The 18,566-nt window shown below is 44.1% G+C and overlaps 1 protein-coding gene across 1 annotated transcript in view; it reads left to right on the plus strand.

Moving 5' to 3' along the window:
• Positions 1-18,566, plus strand: part of LOC126335613 (sodium-coupled monocarboxylate transporter 1-like) — a 108,008-nt gene that overhangs the window by 25,080 nt on the left and 64,362 nt on the right. The window contains exons 3-4 of the mRNA XM_049999066.1: positions 3,525-3,684; positions 9,455-9,572. Coding sequence (XP_049855023.1) covers positions 3,525-3,684; positions 9,455-9,572 — 278 coding nt within the window. The remainder of the gene's footprint in view (positions 1-3,524; positions 3,685-9,454; positions 9,573-18,566) is intronic.

Here is an 18,566-nt window from a genome sequence, read left to right on the forward strand (position 1 = left end):
GTTTGAATATGAGTCAGCCGAAAATTTTCGTCTCGTCGTATCACTTTCAATAATCTCTCTACTGGTGCAAAATTTCGTTGCCTGACAATTATGCTTAATTAACAATCGATTAGGTGTTCGAAACTCCGTCCAATACAAAACTTTAAACCATATCTTTCCAAGTTTGAACATGCGTACTTAATTTGTATGTGAATGATACCATATTTATAACCTTTCGTGTTCATTTAACAGGGTCGTGTCCACAACAAAAAGTTTCGCCACGTAATTTAAAAATTGAAACTAGCGTTGTGAAATGGAATCTCTAATAATACACTTCTTTACACAGGTTAACGTTTGATTAATCTCTAATAAAGTGTTTCCTGATATTTATTTTGGTATGATGTTAATGAGCTATTAGAATGATAGCCAAAGGGAATAGTGTTCTCTAATGACAATTTATAGTAAACATCTTGTAGAGTCAAACGACTGCACCGAAGAGAGATTAGAGAACGTGCTAGAAATTTACGTTGTATGGTTTGCTTACAAAACAGCCTGAAATTTCAGCTCTTGAGGATAGTTCTGAGGCCAGTACAAGGGGCAGTCAAATGATAACCTAACATCCACCAGAACAGGACCGTGGAATGCTTCCAATTCCAAGTATTCCACATACACGTTAAGACATTCACCCCACTTGGAGACAAGATGATCAATTCCTGATCCAATGAATCGATCACTGACGGATCTGCAACAGCACCCGCTCTTGAACTTCCTCGTCCGACTGAAACCAACATACACGCCCGTCTTTCTTCAGTTTACCAAATATGTGAAAATGACACGGTGAACGATCTGGATTGTACGGAGAATGCTGAAGTGTTTCCCAACCAAACCGCCGAAGCGTAGCCTTCTTCAAGACTACAAGAATATGGGATTCTCATGGGGAGAGCCAGGGGCTGTACCTCCGTGTAAGGACATGTCAGAGAAACTTCTTCAGCGTATCGGGAATTACCTTGGCAACATTTGGGCCCGCAAATATTTTTCCATGAAGACATTGACCGTCTTGTGTCACAGTGGGTTAAATGTACGAACATTTTTGGCGATTACCTTTGAAATAATAAACAGTTCACTTACTTTCTTCCGACTGTCTCGTTTCATTTGACTGCCCCTTATAAATCGTCATTGTTCAGGGCTTCAGTGTACCATTTCGTGGCATACTGATTCTTTTTGACGATTATCGTGAACGTCGGCGTGCTTTTCATGACCTGATCAAAAGTAAATAACCAACAAATGGATAACTTCCTAGTGCAATGAAACGATAAACGAGAATCTAGGTTTTTTCTTCGACCTACAAAGCCGGCATGCCTCATTTCTGACATTTTGAATGAGGAACGATGTCTGTTGGAGAATTTCTCATGTCACCTTGAAAGTAGATTTAGAACCAAACTAGTTTTGGTGTGGCAAAACCACCTGCTCAAAAGACGTAATGGTTTTCATTAACATTTGCATTATTCAGCTTCTGAGGCACAAAATGATTAAAAATAAAAATTACATTATGCAAAGAACCATTTACATAGTTATACATTCCGTGGTACGTACGCGAAAAGAAAAAAAAACTGTAGTAAGCGGTATAGTTATAACTAGCTTCTCTCATGATTCTTAGAGTGGATTGCAGATTGTAGATGTAAATATTATAATGTATTCAAAACTACTATGTGTCCTCCGGCCAGTGTGGCCGAGAGGTTCTAGGCGCTTTAGTCCGGAACCGCGGGACTGCTATGGTTGCAGGTTCGAAAAAAATGGTTCAAGTAGCTCTGAGCACTATGGGACTTAACATCTGAGGTCATCAGTCCCATAGAACTTAGAACTACTTAAACCCAACTAACCTAAGGACAACACACACATTCATGACCGAGGCAGGATTGGAACCTGCGACCGTAGCAGTCGCGCGGTTCCGGACTGACGCGCCTAGAACCGCTCGGCCACCACGGCCGCTCACAGTTTCGAATTCTGCCTATGGCATGGATGTGTGTGTTGCCCTTAGGATAGTTAGGTTTAAGTATTTCTAAGTTCTAGGGGACTGATGATCTCAGACGTTAAGTCCCATAGCGCTCAGAGCCATTTGAAACATACTATGTGTCCTCTTCGACTGCACAAGTGATCTGGCGATGCTATAGAAAATTGAATGTATAGTTACACGATGGTCAACCATATTGAAGACACGCATCTAGTATCATTTTAAACCATTTATTTTATAGATAAGTAAATACGTTGTTTATACAGAGTTATTCATATTAACATTTTAAAGCTATCGATGCGACATGGATGACACTGAAAAGAGGCAGTGTGTGACACATGGGCTCCAGAGTGCCGAGAAATATCCCAAAAACGGAAGAGAAATGTTGAACATGCGACGTCACCTGAGGATGCAACTCGCCGCACGTACAGCGGTTGGGCTTGGGCGTGAACGGTGATTGAGCGATGTAGTACTTGCATTTTAGCAAACGAAATACTTGCAATGGGCCAAACGCTGCAAATGTCTGACACCTTACGTTATACACAACTGCAGCTAGGTGACCTAGCGGTCACTTCATGGAGCCCCTACAGTGAGTGGAAACGGCTGATTATTCAGCAAGAGGGAATGATGACGCGGTGGCTCTCCACATGCAAGCTCTTCACATGTTTTACGTGCTGGCGGAAGGCAGCCGATGAAGGCGAGTAAAGGAGTCCAAAATTAGAGAGAACAATCGGGGTGCCCTGCGGTTTTATCGAAGCTCGGTTGGAATATTCCGTTGGAGAGGCCTGCCACAACTGGCTCCAGTTCCAACGCATGCTTTGGTGCCCAGAAAGTACCGCCACCCTGACTAGGCATCCCCTACAGTTAGCAAAACGTGGTCAGGTAGTACCCTAAAGTGGTGGACGAGCCTATGGTGGTGCCAAGTTGTCTGGACTGTAGAGTATCCCTCCGCTTAACGGCAAAACTGGCGACCCAGCTATGGTCCTGAGGGTTCCGAGCCAGCTTCCCTGCACTACATCGCTACATCACTGTGTAGTCAAAGAAATGCGCTATCAGGGTGACGCTACGTACAACGATAGTAGAAGTGAGGGGAGAATTCTGTAGAGTGACTAGCTGTTCTGGCAACTTAAAATTAATATATCCAATTGACCAATTAACTTCGAAACTGAAGTAATAGCCGGCCTGTGTGGCCGAGCAGTTCTAGGCGCTTCAGTCTGGAACCGCGCGACCGCTACGGTCACAGGTTCGCACCCTGCCACGGGCATGGATGTGTGTGATGTCCTTAGGTTAGTTAGGTTTAAGTAGTTTATAAGTTCTAGCGGACTGATGACCTCAGATGTTAAGTCCCATAGTGCTCCGAGCCATTTGAACCATTTAAGTAACATCTTTTCAAAGAGCGGGCAGCAACTACTCTTTAGCCTCTGCTTTAGAAGCGAACTCCTACACAGTTTCTGCCTTTGATTTGACAGCACTGTAGAAGTAGTAACTGTTACTAGTAGCTACAGTCACTGTAACGCTGGTGCTGCTGCCGTAGCCACACGTCCGGCCTAACGCTGGTTGGCGTGCCCTCGGAGGTGTACCTGTACGGCAGCCTGCTGGGGTGGTCGTGGATCTCGGCGCTGCTCACCGCCCTCACCATCCACTATATCTACCTGCCTGTCTTCTTCGGACTGCAAGTCACGTCTGCCTATGAGGTAAGAGCGACAGCGCAAAATGACGGAGTTGTACTTATTCCCGTTAAAAAATTTAATGGTGAACTCGAAACTCGATGGTTGTCTTTGTCCTCTTCGTATTCACCATTCAGTTGGGTCAGTCAGGTGCAATGAACACGTAGGCTATTATACACTCCTGGAAATTGAAATAAGAACACCGTGTATTCATTGTCCCAGGAAGGGGAAACTTTATTGACACATTCCTGGGGTAAGATACATCACATGATCACATAGACACAGGCAACAGAGCATGCACAATGTCGGCACTAGTACAGTGTATATCCACCTTTCGCAGCAATGCAGGCTGCTATTCTCCCATGGAGACGATCGTAGAGATGCTGGATGTAGTCCTGTGGAACGGCTTGCCATGCCATTTCCACCTGGCGCCTCAGTTGGACCAGCGTTCGTGCTGGACGTGCAGACCGCGTGAGACGACGCTTCATCCAGTCCCAAACATGCTCAATGGGGGAAAAATCCGGAGATCTTGCTGGCCAGGGTAGTTGACTTACACCTTCTAGAGCACGTTGGGTGGCAATGGATACATGCGGACGTGCAGTGACCGGTTGGAACAGCAAGTTCCCTTGCCGGTCTAGGAATGGTAGAACGATGGGTTCGATGACGGTTTGGATGTACCGTGAACTATTCAGTGTCCCCTCGACGATCACCAGAGGTGTACGGCCAGTGTAGGAGATCGCTCCCCACACCATGATGCCGGGTGTTGGCCCTGTGTGCCTCTGTCGTATGCAGTCCTGATTGTGGCGCTCACCTGCACGGCGCCAAACACGCATACGACCATCATTGGCACCAAGGCCGAAGCGACTCTCATCGCTGAAGACGACACGTCTCCATTCGTCCCTCCATTCACGCCTGTCGCGACACCACTGGAGGCGGGCTGCACGATGTTGGGGCGTGAGCGGGAGACGGCCTAACGGTGTGCGGGACCGTAGCCCAGCTTCATGGAGACGGTAGCGAATGGTCCTCGCCGATACTCCAGGAGCAACAGTGTCCCTAATTTGCTGGGAAGTGGCGGTGTGGTCCCGTACGGCACTGAGTAGGATCCTACGGTCTTGGCGTGCATCCGTGCGTCGCTGCGGTCCGGTCCCAGGTAAGACGGGCACGTGCACCTTCCGCCGACCACTAGCGACAACATCGATGTAGTGCGGAGACCCCACGCCCCACGTGTTGAGCAATTCGGCGGTACGTCCACCCGGCCTCCCGTATGCCCACTATACGCCCTCGCTCAAAGTCCGTCAACTGCACATACGGTTCACGTCCACGCTGTCGCGGCATGCTACCAGTGTTAAAAGACTGCGATGGAGCTCCGTATGCCACGGCAAACTGGCTGACACTGACGGCGGCGGTGCACAAATGCTGCGCAGCTAGCGCCATTCGACGGCCAACACCGCGGTTCCTGGTGTGTCCGCTGTGCCGTGCGTGTGATCGTTGCTTGTACAGCCCTCTCGCAGTGTCTGGAGCAAGTATGGTGGGTCTGACACACCGATGTCAATGTGTTCTTTTTTCTATTTCCAGGAGTGTAATTAAGGTACTTGTTGTCAACAGTATATTGTCTGTACAGAAGCTTTTCATGCTCTTTGGCACCATATTGTGCGAGTAGTTACAGTTAATAACAATGTTTGTGATTTGAAAATGGGCGTCTCATTGAGGGCCGGTGATCACTCTAGTAAATTAATCTATCAGTGCAATTGGGATGGACGAAATAAAACATTATCCAATTTCCTCAGTACTGAACAGTGTCGGACCTATCATCCCGTGGCAGCAGACATTTAATAAGCAAGTTGAATACTGTTCTGACTGATTTTAGCATCATACCTTCAACATGGTTTTGTAAGACTGGCCTACTTTTCCGATTCCAAGTTCTTAATAGAGAGATCATGTCACTTCATTGCCGGCCAGAGTGGCCGAGCGGTTTTAGGCGCTTCAGTCTGGAACCGCACGACCGCTACGGCCGCAAGTTCGAATTCTGTCCCGGGCGTGGATGTGTGTGATGTCCTGAGGTTAGTGAGGTTTAAGCAGTTCTACGTTCTAGTGGACTGATGACCTCAGATGTTAAGTACCATAGTGGTCAGAGCCACTTGAACCATGTCACTTTATTCTTCGCCAATTGACGACACTGAAACAGTCTGCGCCACCTAAATATTGTAAGATATGCGCGCAAATGTGCGGTAAACAGACATTCTAACAGACATTATATATAAATATGAATGTGACCCTGTAAAGCAGCTAATATTAGGTGCACATCATAACAAATTAATTGGAAATGCTGCTGTCTCGTAACTAGAATGCATGAATTAATTAAAGTTTGAGTTCTATTCTAGAAAGTCAAAACACCTGTTCCCTTTTTCATTCTACATCTAATTTATCATCAGTGTTCTCAGGGGTCAAGTGATACACAACAATCATGTTCAATTACTTTCAACACTCAATAACAAAATAATTAACTCTTGGATACATTGAACTGGCAATTATTAAATCGTTATCTCTACAAATAAAAATGTTTTCACAGGCAAGATTGATTAAAAATCTTCATCTATTAACTTTACGTCTACATTATCGTAGCTGGTCAATGCAATAAGTTGGTAGAGAATAAATTTACCATTTAAACCAATGAAAAAACTGTCATGCACATAATACAAGGGTAGTTTAGTATCCTAGCTTCTGATATTCAGTGGTCAAAGTGTACTCCGGTTGGAGTGAGCAAAATGTTGACTAAGTATTTACTGTGGCTTAATGCGCAATGGTACTTTACCAATCAGGATCTGCAACAACGTTGTCTATGTGCAAAATCTGAAACGGTAATTCCCTGCTCTGGTCTTGACTGAATTCACTCAGCCTCATCTTTCCTGTGTTCCGTAGAACGATAATGTTTCCCTAGTCGAAGTAATGGCTATTGCACACTCACCAAGGGTCGGAGCAACACGCAAAATTTCATTGCCCGCAAAAATTCCCACAGGAATAATTAACTACGTCTTTGCTGTCGGTACTACGATACATGAAGCATATCGTCCACACTTCGCAGATGCAAAGCTCTCAAATCGCTCGCTATTTTCCACAACTTGTGGGGTCTGCTGCAAGATGAGAGAGATGTAGAAATTTTTAGTTCTCAAAATGCTTTAATACAATGGAGCTCTCTCCACCATGTCGCATTTGCATCGTCCAGTATGGCTTCAGCCAACCACCGTCTCGTTAGAGGTGAATTTTTATTTTTCTTGTGGGGTCTCGCCTAGGCGTGTTAAAGCCGTGAAGTCACTTACCCTCAGTCCTCAGTCCACTTACCCCAGTCCATTAACCACCTGCTCAGTTCGTCTCCAAAACGCGTTTCACTTTAACTTATTTATGCATACCTCTGTAGATATTGTGTTAGTTTTTGGTACATAAGATTACTGCACCTACTTTTTGTTAATAATATAGCTTTGTGAGGATTTCATACTGTATTGTACTGTCGTTATGCCTTGAGCTCATGTAAGGTCCGTAAAATATGGATGCCTTAAATATCTGTGGATGAGATGAAGATAAAGACTATAGTACATTAGAAAACTTTTAATACAGGAAAACTCTTGTAGTGAGGTAGATCTTAACACTTGGCCATCTACAGATCTTTGTCATTTATCGAGTTTCAGATCTGAGAACCAATAAACACTCTTTAAATTCCTCTCAAAGTATGAAAACATACGTTACGTGATTGGTGGAAAACCTTACTTGTGAGATGAAGCAAAAAGAAGTAACGATGTTGAAGAGTAAACAGAAAAAAAGGAAGAACTTCCTTACTTTGTAGATATATAATGACCCTCATCATGCAGTTCGTAATATGTAAGTACAAACAAATACACTCAAACAGAGGGCCATTTGGTTGTGGAACTAACGTTTTTTTTAAAGATATCTTTCGATGCAGCCAAGTGCAAACGTTTCACCATTATAAGAAAAAAAAAGTTTATCGAAGGTACTACAGTTGAGACAAATGTAAATTAATCAGTGTTTCAGAAGTCACTTGAAAAAGGAAGCCACTCTCCCCTCACCTCCCGTTAAAGCTAATAGACATGTGGATTTCAGTATAATGAAGTAACTTGCAGTATACATCACCTATGGTGTAAGGTCTAAGCCACCTTACCTGTAGGTCAAACTTCAACTTCAGCGTTCTCGCCAAACAACCTCTTATTTGATGGAAGTCATGTCGCAGATCTGCAAAAAATGAAGTGTCACTATAACTCCAAGGAAAATTCTTAATTGTGAAGTTAAAACGGAATAGATATTTTAATTGGTTGGGAAACTGATTTCTGGAATTTATGCTGATTCAGAGAGTCACAAAGGGAAATATTGCATATATATATATATATATATATATATATATATATATATATATATATATATATGCTTCTCCTAACAGGACTAAATGTCGAGTACTCTGCGCGATAGTCTGTGCTGAACTGTTTAAGTCAAACTAAGAACAAGAGGTCCCATTAGAGTATACACAACTTACATTGTCACGCCGTTGCATGAAGTGAGTTATTCAACTCACAGTATTTAATACTCAATGCATACAATTTTTCTTTCAATAGCTGTACGAATCGTAACACACATCACACGATGTTCCATTACAGTATTGTTAACATCCTAATGAACTTACAGTATAAGTAAACAGTGCGTACATTATTGAATCGAAGTTCAGTGGGCAATCGGGTCTTTGTCTAAAACACTACAAAATATAATTTCTAAGACAACTTCGTCTGGAAACTCGTCGACTGCAGTAGAATTCTCTTCAGGGATTAGTTCCGCTTCCAACTCACCCCCAACGACCAGTGAAGATCTGTCTGGGGAGGCTACGGACCGCAATGGTTTACCAACCGGACTGTCACCTGCCATAAGGATCGACAAACACGAGTGATAGTCTGGAGGCCATTACTTTCCATAGGACAACGTTACCGTGTCAGCACAGTGGTGCGTCCACAATATTCTACGCCCCGTTTCGTTTCCCTTCATGGCTACCCATCAGGAGCTGACATTTCAACAAGATAATGCGCGGCCACACACGGCGAGAATTTCTGCTGCGTCTTTGTGCTTGCCAAACCATACAGTGACGAGAAAGGTGGTCGGATTTCTGCCCAGCAGAAAACGTTTGGAGACTTATGGGCAGGGCCCTCCAGTGAGCTCTGGATTTTGGCAATCTAACGCGCTAGCTGGACAGAGTTGGCACAATATCCCTCAGGAGGCCATCCTACAAATCTATCAGTCAAAGCCCAGCCGAATAACTGCTTTCATATGTTCCAGAGCTAGACCAACACCTTATAGACTTGCTCAATTTGTGAAGTTGTTTCTCTTGAAGAAATCATCCAATTTTCCGGAAACTGTAATCTTTTGTTTGTTTGTACATGTACATCATATCTACAATTTCCGCACTATTCTGATAATTTCTTTGTTATGCGTCTTTTTATTTAGTCTTTCAATGTAATAATACAAAGTTATTACTACACTACTAAATGCGTGAAGTAGATATATTAGAAAGTATATTGTTACCATAAATGGAAGAGCTGATAGCGTTTATGTCTGTTTTATGTAGATGCTGTAGAGTTTAAAAAGGATGCGATCGGTATTAGTTAATGAATACAGCGCCGTTAATGTATTTACTATACAGTGAAGGTAAATGTTTGGAATGTGTTTTATTTTGCAATATTTCTTCCACCTTACTTTCATTTGACGGGTATTAACGTTGTACTTTGAAATTTTGCATTACTTTCAGTATTTGGAGCGCAGATATAACAAGACATTGCGGGTAATAGCATCTGGGATCTATGCTTTCAACATGGTACTTCATATCCCGTTCTTCATCTACGTACCGGCTTTAGTCTTCAACCAAGGTAAGCATTAAAATCTCGAAATTTTCCTTAAATTTTTTTTTTTTATATTGTTCAAAGTAGAGGAGACTAAACCGAAGAGTAACTACAGCCTCTTTGTTCAAGGATGATGTTTTAAAAAAATTACTTCAGTCCTTCAGAGACTGGCATTATGCAATATGGCTCAAACTTTCAGCAAGGTTGTTATAGTTCCTATTTTATAAGGAATAAATCGACGAGGCAGTTCCTTATGAGCTCTTAGCTTTGCATGGAAACAATGGCTCAAAGAGAAGTGGTGTAGTAGTTCGCAGAGTGAGTAAACGAGTCTAGAAGATGAGCCGCCATGTATCTACCAGTCTCAGACGAAGAAACGAACATTATCACAAAGACGAGGCTCTGTCACTTGAGAAGCACCCAAAACAGTTCAATCAGTAGTTAATGGTGTGAAAATTAGTCATGGGAAAATGAAAAATTTAACTCAGACGAGGTCTAGTTTGTAATTTAACTTTTCAAGAGAATTCTTCCCCTTGATGTTCATCACACTGAAGTCTTATGAGATAAGAACTACCACATTTCGGAATAATAGGCTTTCATATACATATTGACGTTACCACAAGATTCCAAATCACTCAACAAATAATAAGCAAACAAGCACGTTCTAAGTAAAGCAAGTCAGACCTTCAAACGCATCTTGGAGATATTGTAAAATGTAACTCCTACTACAGTGCGGAAAAGAGTAACATCACTATGACAGATCGGCTGTGAAAAACCGACATTTCTTCAGATTAGAAGGTTACCCTGACACAACGTTATCTACAGTTACGTTCGTCAGTTCTTTAACATTTACTCGGATCCTAAATTATGAAATATATCGACATACTTTCGCATAACAACCTCAGACTCAAGGTTTTTGTGAAGCATAACTGCCTCTTTATTCATACTAAGTAATCAGTGCTAACGAAATCGGATCTCAAATTCCTTCCATATTTCCAGATTTCCACAAAGCTTTTGACACAGTTCGTCACGAACGGCTGCTCATCAAATTGCGTACCGATGGAATAATATTTCAATTGTGAAACTATATGCGTAATTTAGTGCCAAAAAGCCCACAGTGTGGAGTAATTGATGGGAAGTCATCAGGTGCAGCAGAAGTGGTTTCGTGGTTCTCCAAAGAGTGGTTGTATGGCTTCTTCTGTTCTTACATTACAGAACTCTGCATCTCTATTTAATATTATCGCACACCTTGTCAGTGCAGCATTACTACAACGTTTGTCCTCATGTAAAACGTAGTGGATGGGTACCAAAAGATGCCGTATTAAAACCATACCGAACGTTTCAAATGATATCTTCGTTTCCACCACAGTGCTTCATTGACCTCGGTCTGCGTCACAGGCCCTGCAATGCTGAGGCCACTGCCCCAGCGACCTGTGCAACGCAACGCTGTGTCATGCCTGCCTTGTTTGCCAGCTGTAGGGTTCCCGGTTACGTCAGGATGGCTATGGCAGCAGCCGACTCAACTGCCACCATCCCCATTGAAACGGCGCTGCTCCACCGGGAGCCGTAGGCCGGCCCTCCTTCTGCTTCTTCCTTGGCTGGCATAGCTGGGAACACGGCGGCAACGACCACCGGCGATCCTGCCTCGGAATCTGCAGCCTCTCGCCACAAAAGTCTCCGGCGTGTGTCGGGAGCCGCGATGACTGTCCGCGGTAGCGAGCCAAAGAGTGGCCCGCCCTGGCTGGCTGTGGACCCCGCGTCGGCCTCAGAGGGTCGAACCAACGACCCGCCGTGGACTGGGATGCTGTCGCCCATCTGTTGCTGTGTGTAGCCCGGCGGAGTGACACGCCCTACCGTCCAGGAGAGCTGCCACACTTGACTGAATCTCGTTAGAAAACAACACCTATTTATACTCGGCTGCGTGCCTGTGTTTCGCTAAGGCATCGCTCCGAGTCAGTTACACCCCACAACTCGGCTGCGCCAATAGGTCCCTTCTGCCTATAGCTTGTTCCATGCGAACCTCTGTCTTTACTCTTTTCAACAGTTCGATGGCCCTGTGGCCCCCATTCCACTTTGCAACCGCTGATCAGTGTAACATACTGCAATCTGGCCCATACTCTAAATATCACACAAAACTAACTTTTCCTATAATAAACGGTGGTGCCGCTACAACAGATTGGATCAACTAGAGACCATTCGTAACGAAACTGGAATGTGGAGAATAGGTTCAGTGACGACCTTCTTATCATGTGACACATCCACGGTGGCGTTGAGAAAAACTGTGATGAAATTTGGTGCCAATGTGACTTCTTTAACCCACATGAACTTACATGAACTTCCGAGATTTGGCCTTTGTCCTCGAAGGTGACGACACCCTCCTGTTGAAGCATCACCGAACTCGAGTGTGACGTTGCAGTGCGCCAAGCTTTTTCACCATTACAAAGGAAGTTCTTAGCATCTCTGAGTCAAATATGAAACATATACGTCACAGTGGGAGTCACTAAGTGATCCTTTAATTCTGTCACTAAATGACCCTTTAATTCTGTCGCACAGCCCCATATCAAATATCGGCCATAGTCTGAGGTCGAAGTTTCTCATAAGGAAATGAATCACACGCTGTGGATAAACCTGAAACGAATTAAGCGTTTGGGATGTGGTGCTATAGAAGGATCTTGAAAATAAGATACAGAATGATGAGATTCTCTAAGACTCGGCGAGGAACACTACGTGTGGAAAGCATTGACAGGAAGATGAGACAAGATGACAGCACTTGTTGAGACATCAGCGAATAAGTTCCACGGTACAGAGGGAACTTCAGAGAGTAGGATCTGTATGGAAAAAAGAACGGTGGTGACAATGTTATCGTCTACGAAATGTGGGAGTGAGGAAGAATTACAGTGCTTTGTATCAGTTTCAAGGGACATGTAGCCGATATTTTATTGCTTTCATATGCACTACTAAAAATCAGAGAGTGACATGGTAAATGTACACCGATAAGCCAAAACATTATGATCATCACCCATCGCGACGTTGGATGCCGCCTGTTAGTGCCGAGGGCAAAAGTTGCAGTAACAAAGGTATGTATGCGAGCAGACACAGACGGGGGCAACCCTAGCGAAGATATGAACTGCAAATGCGGAAATCCATAGAGATAAGCGACTTTGACTAAGGGTAGATTATTATCACGGAGAACCTGTGGATGGGTATCTCGAAAACGGCGAAGCTCGTCGAATGTTCACATGCTATTATCGTGAGAATCTACGGAATGAGGAAGAAGGACAGTGAAACTACCACTAGGCGCTAAAAATGGCTCTGAGCACTATGAGACTTAACATCTATGGTCATCAGTCCTCTAGAACTTACAACTACTAAACCTAGCTAACCGAAGGACATCACACAACACCCAGTCATCACGAGGCAGAGAAAATCCCTCACCCCGCCGGGAATCGAAACTGGCTAGGCGCTAAAAGGTTGGACGTCCACGACTCTGCACAGAATGTGGGGTTCGGAGGATTGTCTGCTCTGTAAAGTAGGGTAGATTCGTGGCATCTCTGACGAAAGAGCATAATGCTGGTGCACGCACAAGTGTTACGGGGCACACCGTTCATTATACATCGCTAAACGTTTGTTACGCAGCAGATCACACGTATGTGTTCACATGTTGACTCAGAGACAATGACAGTTACGATAGCAGTGGGCTCGGGACCCTTCAAGTAAATTACACTTTTGCTGCAGTAGCTCGTCTCCACACCCACCATAATCGGGGTGAACGGCAGCTCGAAACATGCAGAGCGCCATGAACACAGGCTGATGGGAACAGCAGTATGCTAGGACAGACATTCTTATGCTCTTGCTTGGGATCTGTGGTAGTAATCGAAGACAGACTGGCAGGTGCGAACCACCTGCTTCCCATCATGCTTTATGCCTTCCGCGCAGGCGATATCATCTTTCAAGAACATCATTTTCCGTGCCTTTGAGCCAAACTATGCTACAGTTGTCTCGGCGATCTAATTTGGCCTGGGTCGCCATCACGGCGTACGAAAATCAGCGGCCAGTTATTTACTCATATTACATGACCTGTACGTAAACTTCTAATATCTCATACCTCCGCAAACCCACCAATAAAATGGCCAATCCCTGATATGCATAATCGGCGATGCATTTCGTTCAAAGACGGACAAACAAACTATTGCGGAAGTGATCATAATGTTTTGGGCCACGAGGAAAGGGCCGCGCGGTTTGAGGCGCCGTGTCACGGATTGCACAGCCCTCCCGACGGGGGTCGACTCCTCCATCGGACAGGGGTGTGTGTGTCGTTCTTAGCATACGTTAGTTTAAGTAGTGTGTACGTCTAAGAACCGATGACTTCAGCAGTTTGGTCCCATAGAAATTCACACAGATTTGAACATTTGAACATAATGATCTGGCTCATCATAGTAGAAATTACGGTCTTATCAATAATCTGCCCAGCGTAGCGCCCGCAGAAGAGCAGGTATTTCAGTGGCCGCAGACATTTCTCAACCAATTCATGCTGAGGAGGTAGTTGATGAATGAGCTGCGTCGTCGGTGATAATGAAAGCTACTGCGATTAGTATTAGGGAATGAAAAGTTACGTCAGCTACGAAGTAATCACACTGTTAACTGAACCGGAAAGTCGTTGCTCAGATATGATACTGACATGTAACTGATCGAGTCTTAGAGATTAGTATTGTTCAAAGTAGATCTAACAATAGGTCCTCAGACCACTAAAGACTCAAATAATCAATGTCAGCTTCCTCTTAATTTCTAAGAATTTTGAACATTGTATGGTGTAGGCGTACACGTAAGCCACGTACTGAAACTTCACCCACACTCATACAGGACATGGCACCGAATGAGCAATATTTTCACTAACCATTTTACGTCGCTCGTGTGGTAGCTTGTCCTATCTATAGCCAAATCTGGACATTTTCTTATGATTAGGCCTGCCGCGCAGAGAAACGATGTTAGCAACGACAGGTATGTGGGATGGGACTGTTTCTGTAGCGACTCACTGACAAAAATCTGACTGGGTCTCTCTTAAGCACAACTTTCCCCTCTTCCAGTACAATAGTCCTATGGTGCAATCATTTTGCCGGCCGCGGTAGCCGTGCGGCTCCAGGCGCTGCAATCCGGAGCCGCGCTGCTGCTACGGTCGCAGGTTCGAATCCTGCCTCGGACATGGGTGTGTGTGATGTCCTTAGGTTAGTTAGGTTTAAGTAGTTCTAAGTTCTAGGGGACTGATGAACACAGCAGTTGAGTCCCATAGTGCTCAGTGCCTTTTTGAACTTTTTTTTTTTTGCTATCAGTTTAGGTTTAAACGAAAGGAAAGTTTTAATGTTTTTAATGGAATGAACACCGTACTGAGCACAAAATATTAATTGATGATAACTGAAAGCTAGACTAAGTTATTAGGGAGCTGTAGAACTGTGTTCACATGACACTTACCTAACTCGGTAACATAGAGTAGGAGTAATAAGTGCTGCCACCTTGAAGCAAAATAATACATGGCAAGCAACGAAAGGAAGATATAAGAGGCACACTAGCAAAGGCAAGTCTTCTACTATGAAACTTACATCATATATGATAAAGTAGCTTCTCAATATGAATTGTTTTAGTGAAGCGTAAACTGTGGGACAACTTGAGAACGAATCAAACCGTACGAGTGCTACACAAAAATGCTAGAAATTAAATTGACTGATAACCAAAAATATGATGTGGCTCTATGTAATACTCATGCGGAAAGGAATAGAACGGAATCGGATTACTAGACAGGATATCAAGAAATATGTTAATCGAATAGCTTCTTTACTACCAGAGGGACGAGTATAGCGCTAAAAATGCAGAAGATATGGATTGGAATTTACACCATAAATTACCAGGGCATTGGGTGTAACTGCTGCTGTGAGAGCGGAAAACAGGAGGAAGTTATAGGGGTCATAAATAACCAGACAAGTCAAAAGGCTTACGATCGCTCGTGGTATATTTCGCTCTAGGAACTACGTTCTGAGTGGAACACAACTACGTTAGAGATATTATGAGTTACAGATAGGAAACGGAAGGTTGGTTTTTCTTATTTCAAAGAGATCCATACCTAATTGGGCCGCCATAGTTTTTAACCATCTTCGTGTACACGAAATTGCAATAATGTAATAATGCACCAAATAAGTGATGACTTTCACCATTTTCCCACAATAAACATTGTACCACATGTGTCCGATCAACAGCGTTATCATTTCACTCTAGACTACTGCAGTTTCCACATTACTGGCCATTAAAATCGCTACAACTAGAAGACATGCACATGATAAACGGGTATTCATTGGACAAATGTATTATACTAGAACTGACACGTGATTACATTTTCACGCAATTTGGGTGCATAGGTTCTGTGAAATCAGTACCCAGAACAATCACCTCTGGCCGTAATAACGGCCTTTACACACCTGGGCATTGTGTCAAACAGAGCTTGGATGGCGTGTACAGCTACAGCTGCCCATGCAGCTTCAAAACGATACCACAGTACATTAAGAGTAGTGAGTGGCGTATTGTGAGGAGCCAGTTGCTCGGCAACCACTGACCAGACGTCTTCAATTGGTGAGAGATCTGAATAATGTGCTGGCCAGTGCAGCAGTCGAACATTTTCTCTATCCAGTAAGGCCCGTACAGGACGTGCAACGTGCGGTCGTGCATTATCCTGCTGAAATGTAAGGTTTCGCTGGGAGTGAACAAAAGGTAGAGCCACGGGTCTTAACACATCTGAAATGTAACGTCCACTGTTCAAAGTGCCGTCAATGCGAACAAGAGCTGACCGAGACTTGTAACCGATGGCACCCCACACCATCACGCCGGGTGATACGCCAGTATGGCGATGACGAATACTCTTTTAATATGTGCGTTCATCGCGATATCACCAAACACGGATGCGACCATCATGCTGATCTAAACAGAACCGGGATTCATCCGAAAAAATGACGTTTTGCCTTCCTGCACCCAGGTTCGTCGTTGAGTGCACCATTGCAGGCGCTCGTGTCTGTGGTGCAGCGTCAAGGGTAACCACAGCCATGGTCTCCGAGGTGATAGCCCATGCTGCTGCAAATGTCGTCCAACTGTTCGTGCAGATGGTTGTTGTCTTGCAAACGTCCCCATCTGTTGGCTCAGGGATCGAGTCGTGGCAGCACGTTCCTTTACAGCCATGCTGATACGATGCCTGTCATCCCGACTGCTAGTGCTACGACGACGTTGGGATCCAGCAAGGCGTTCCGTATTACTCTCCTGCACCCACCGATTCCATATTCTGCTAAAAGTCATTGGATATTCACCAACGAGAGCAGCTGTGTCACGATACGATAAACCGCAATCGCGATAGGCTACAATCCGACCTTTATCAAAGTCGGAAACGTGATGGTACGCATTTATTCTCCTTACACGAGGCATGATAACTACGTTTCACCAGGCAACGCCGGTCAACTGCTGTTTGTGTATGAGAAATCGGTTGGAAACTTCCCTCATGTTAGCACGTTGTAGGTGTTGCTACCGGCGCCAACCTTGTGTGAATGCTCTGAAACGCTAATCATTTGCATCTACATATACATCTACATGATTACTCTGCAATTCACATTTAAGTGCTTGGCAGAGGGTTAATCGAACCACAATCATACTATCTCTCTACCATTCCACCCCCGAACAGCGCGAGGGAAAAACCAACACCTAAACCTTTCTGTTCGAGCTCTGATTTCTCTTATTTTATTTTAATGATCGTTCCTACCTATGTAGGTTGGGCTCAACAAAATATTTTCCCATTCGAGAGAGAAAGTTGGTGACTGAAATTTCGTAAATAGATCTCGCCCCGACGAAAAACGTCTTTGCTTTAATGACTTCCATCCCAACTCGGGTATCATATCTGCCACACTCTCTCCCCTATGACGTGATAATACAAAACGAGCTGCCCTGTCCTCCGTCAATCCTACCTCGTAAGGATCCCACACCGCGCAGCAATATTCTAACAGAGGACGAACGAGTGTAGTGTAAGCTGTCTCTTTAGCAGGCTTGTTGCATCTTCTAAGTGTCCTGCCAATGAAAAGCAACCTTTGGCTCGCCTTTCCCACAATATTATCTATGTGGTCTTTCCAACTGAAGTTGTTCGTAATTTTAACACCCAGGTACTTAGTTGAATTGATAGCCTTGATAATTGCACTATTTATCGATTAATCGTATTCCAACGGATTTCTTATGGAACTAATGTGGATCACCTCACGCTTTTCGTTATTTAGCGTCAACTGCCACCTCCCACACCATACAGCAATCTTTTCTAAATAGCTTTGCAACTGATACTGGTCTTCGGACGACCTTACTAGACGGTAAATTACTGCATCATCTGTAAACAACCTAAGAGAACTGCTCAGATTGTCACACAGGTCATTTATATAGATCAGGAACAGCAGAGGTCCCAGGACGCTTCCCTGGGGAACACCTGATATCACTTCAGTTTTACTTAATGATTTGCCGTCTATTTCTACGAACTGCGACCTTCCTGACAGTAAATCATGAATCCAGTCCCACAACTGAGTCGATACCCCATAGGCCCGCAGCTTGATTAGAAGTCGCTTGTGAGAAACGGTGTCAAATGCTTTCTGGAAATCTAGAAATACGGAATCAACTTGAGATCCCCTGTCGATAGTGGCCATTACTTCGTGCGAATAAAGAGCAAGCTGCCTTGCACAAGAACGATGTTGTCTGAAACCATGCTGATTGCGTATCAATAGATCGTTCCCTTCGAGGTGATTCATAATGTTTGAATACAGTATATGCTCCAAAACCCTACTGCAAACCGACGTCAAAGACATAGGTCTGCAGTTCGATGGATTACTCCTACTACCCTTCTTAAACACTGGTGCGACCTGCGCAATTTTCTAATCTGTAGGTACAGATCTATCGGTGAGCGAGCGGTTGTATATGATTGCCAAGTAGGGAGCTATTGTATCAGCGTAATCTGAAAGGAACCTA

This window comes from Schistocerca gregaria, chromosome 2 (genome assembly GCF_023897955.1).
Source record: "Schistocerca gregaria isolate iqSchGreg1 chromosome 2, iqSchGreg1.2, whole genome shotgun sequence".
In the NCBI taxonomy this organism is placed as follows: domain Eukaryota; kingdom Metazoa; phylum Arthropoda; class Insecta; order Orthoptera; family Acrididae; genus Schistocerca; species Schistocerca gregaria.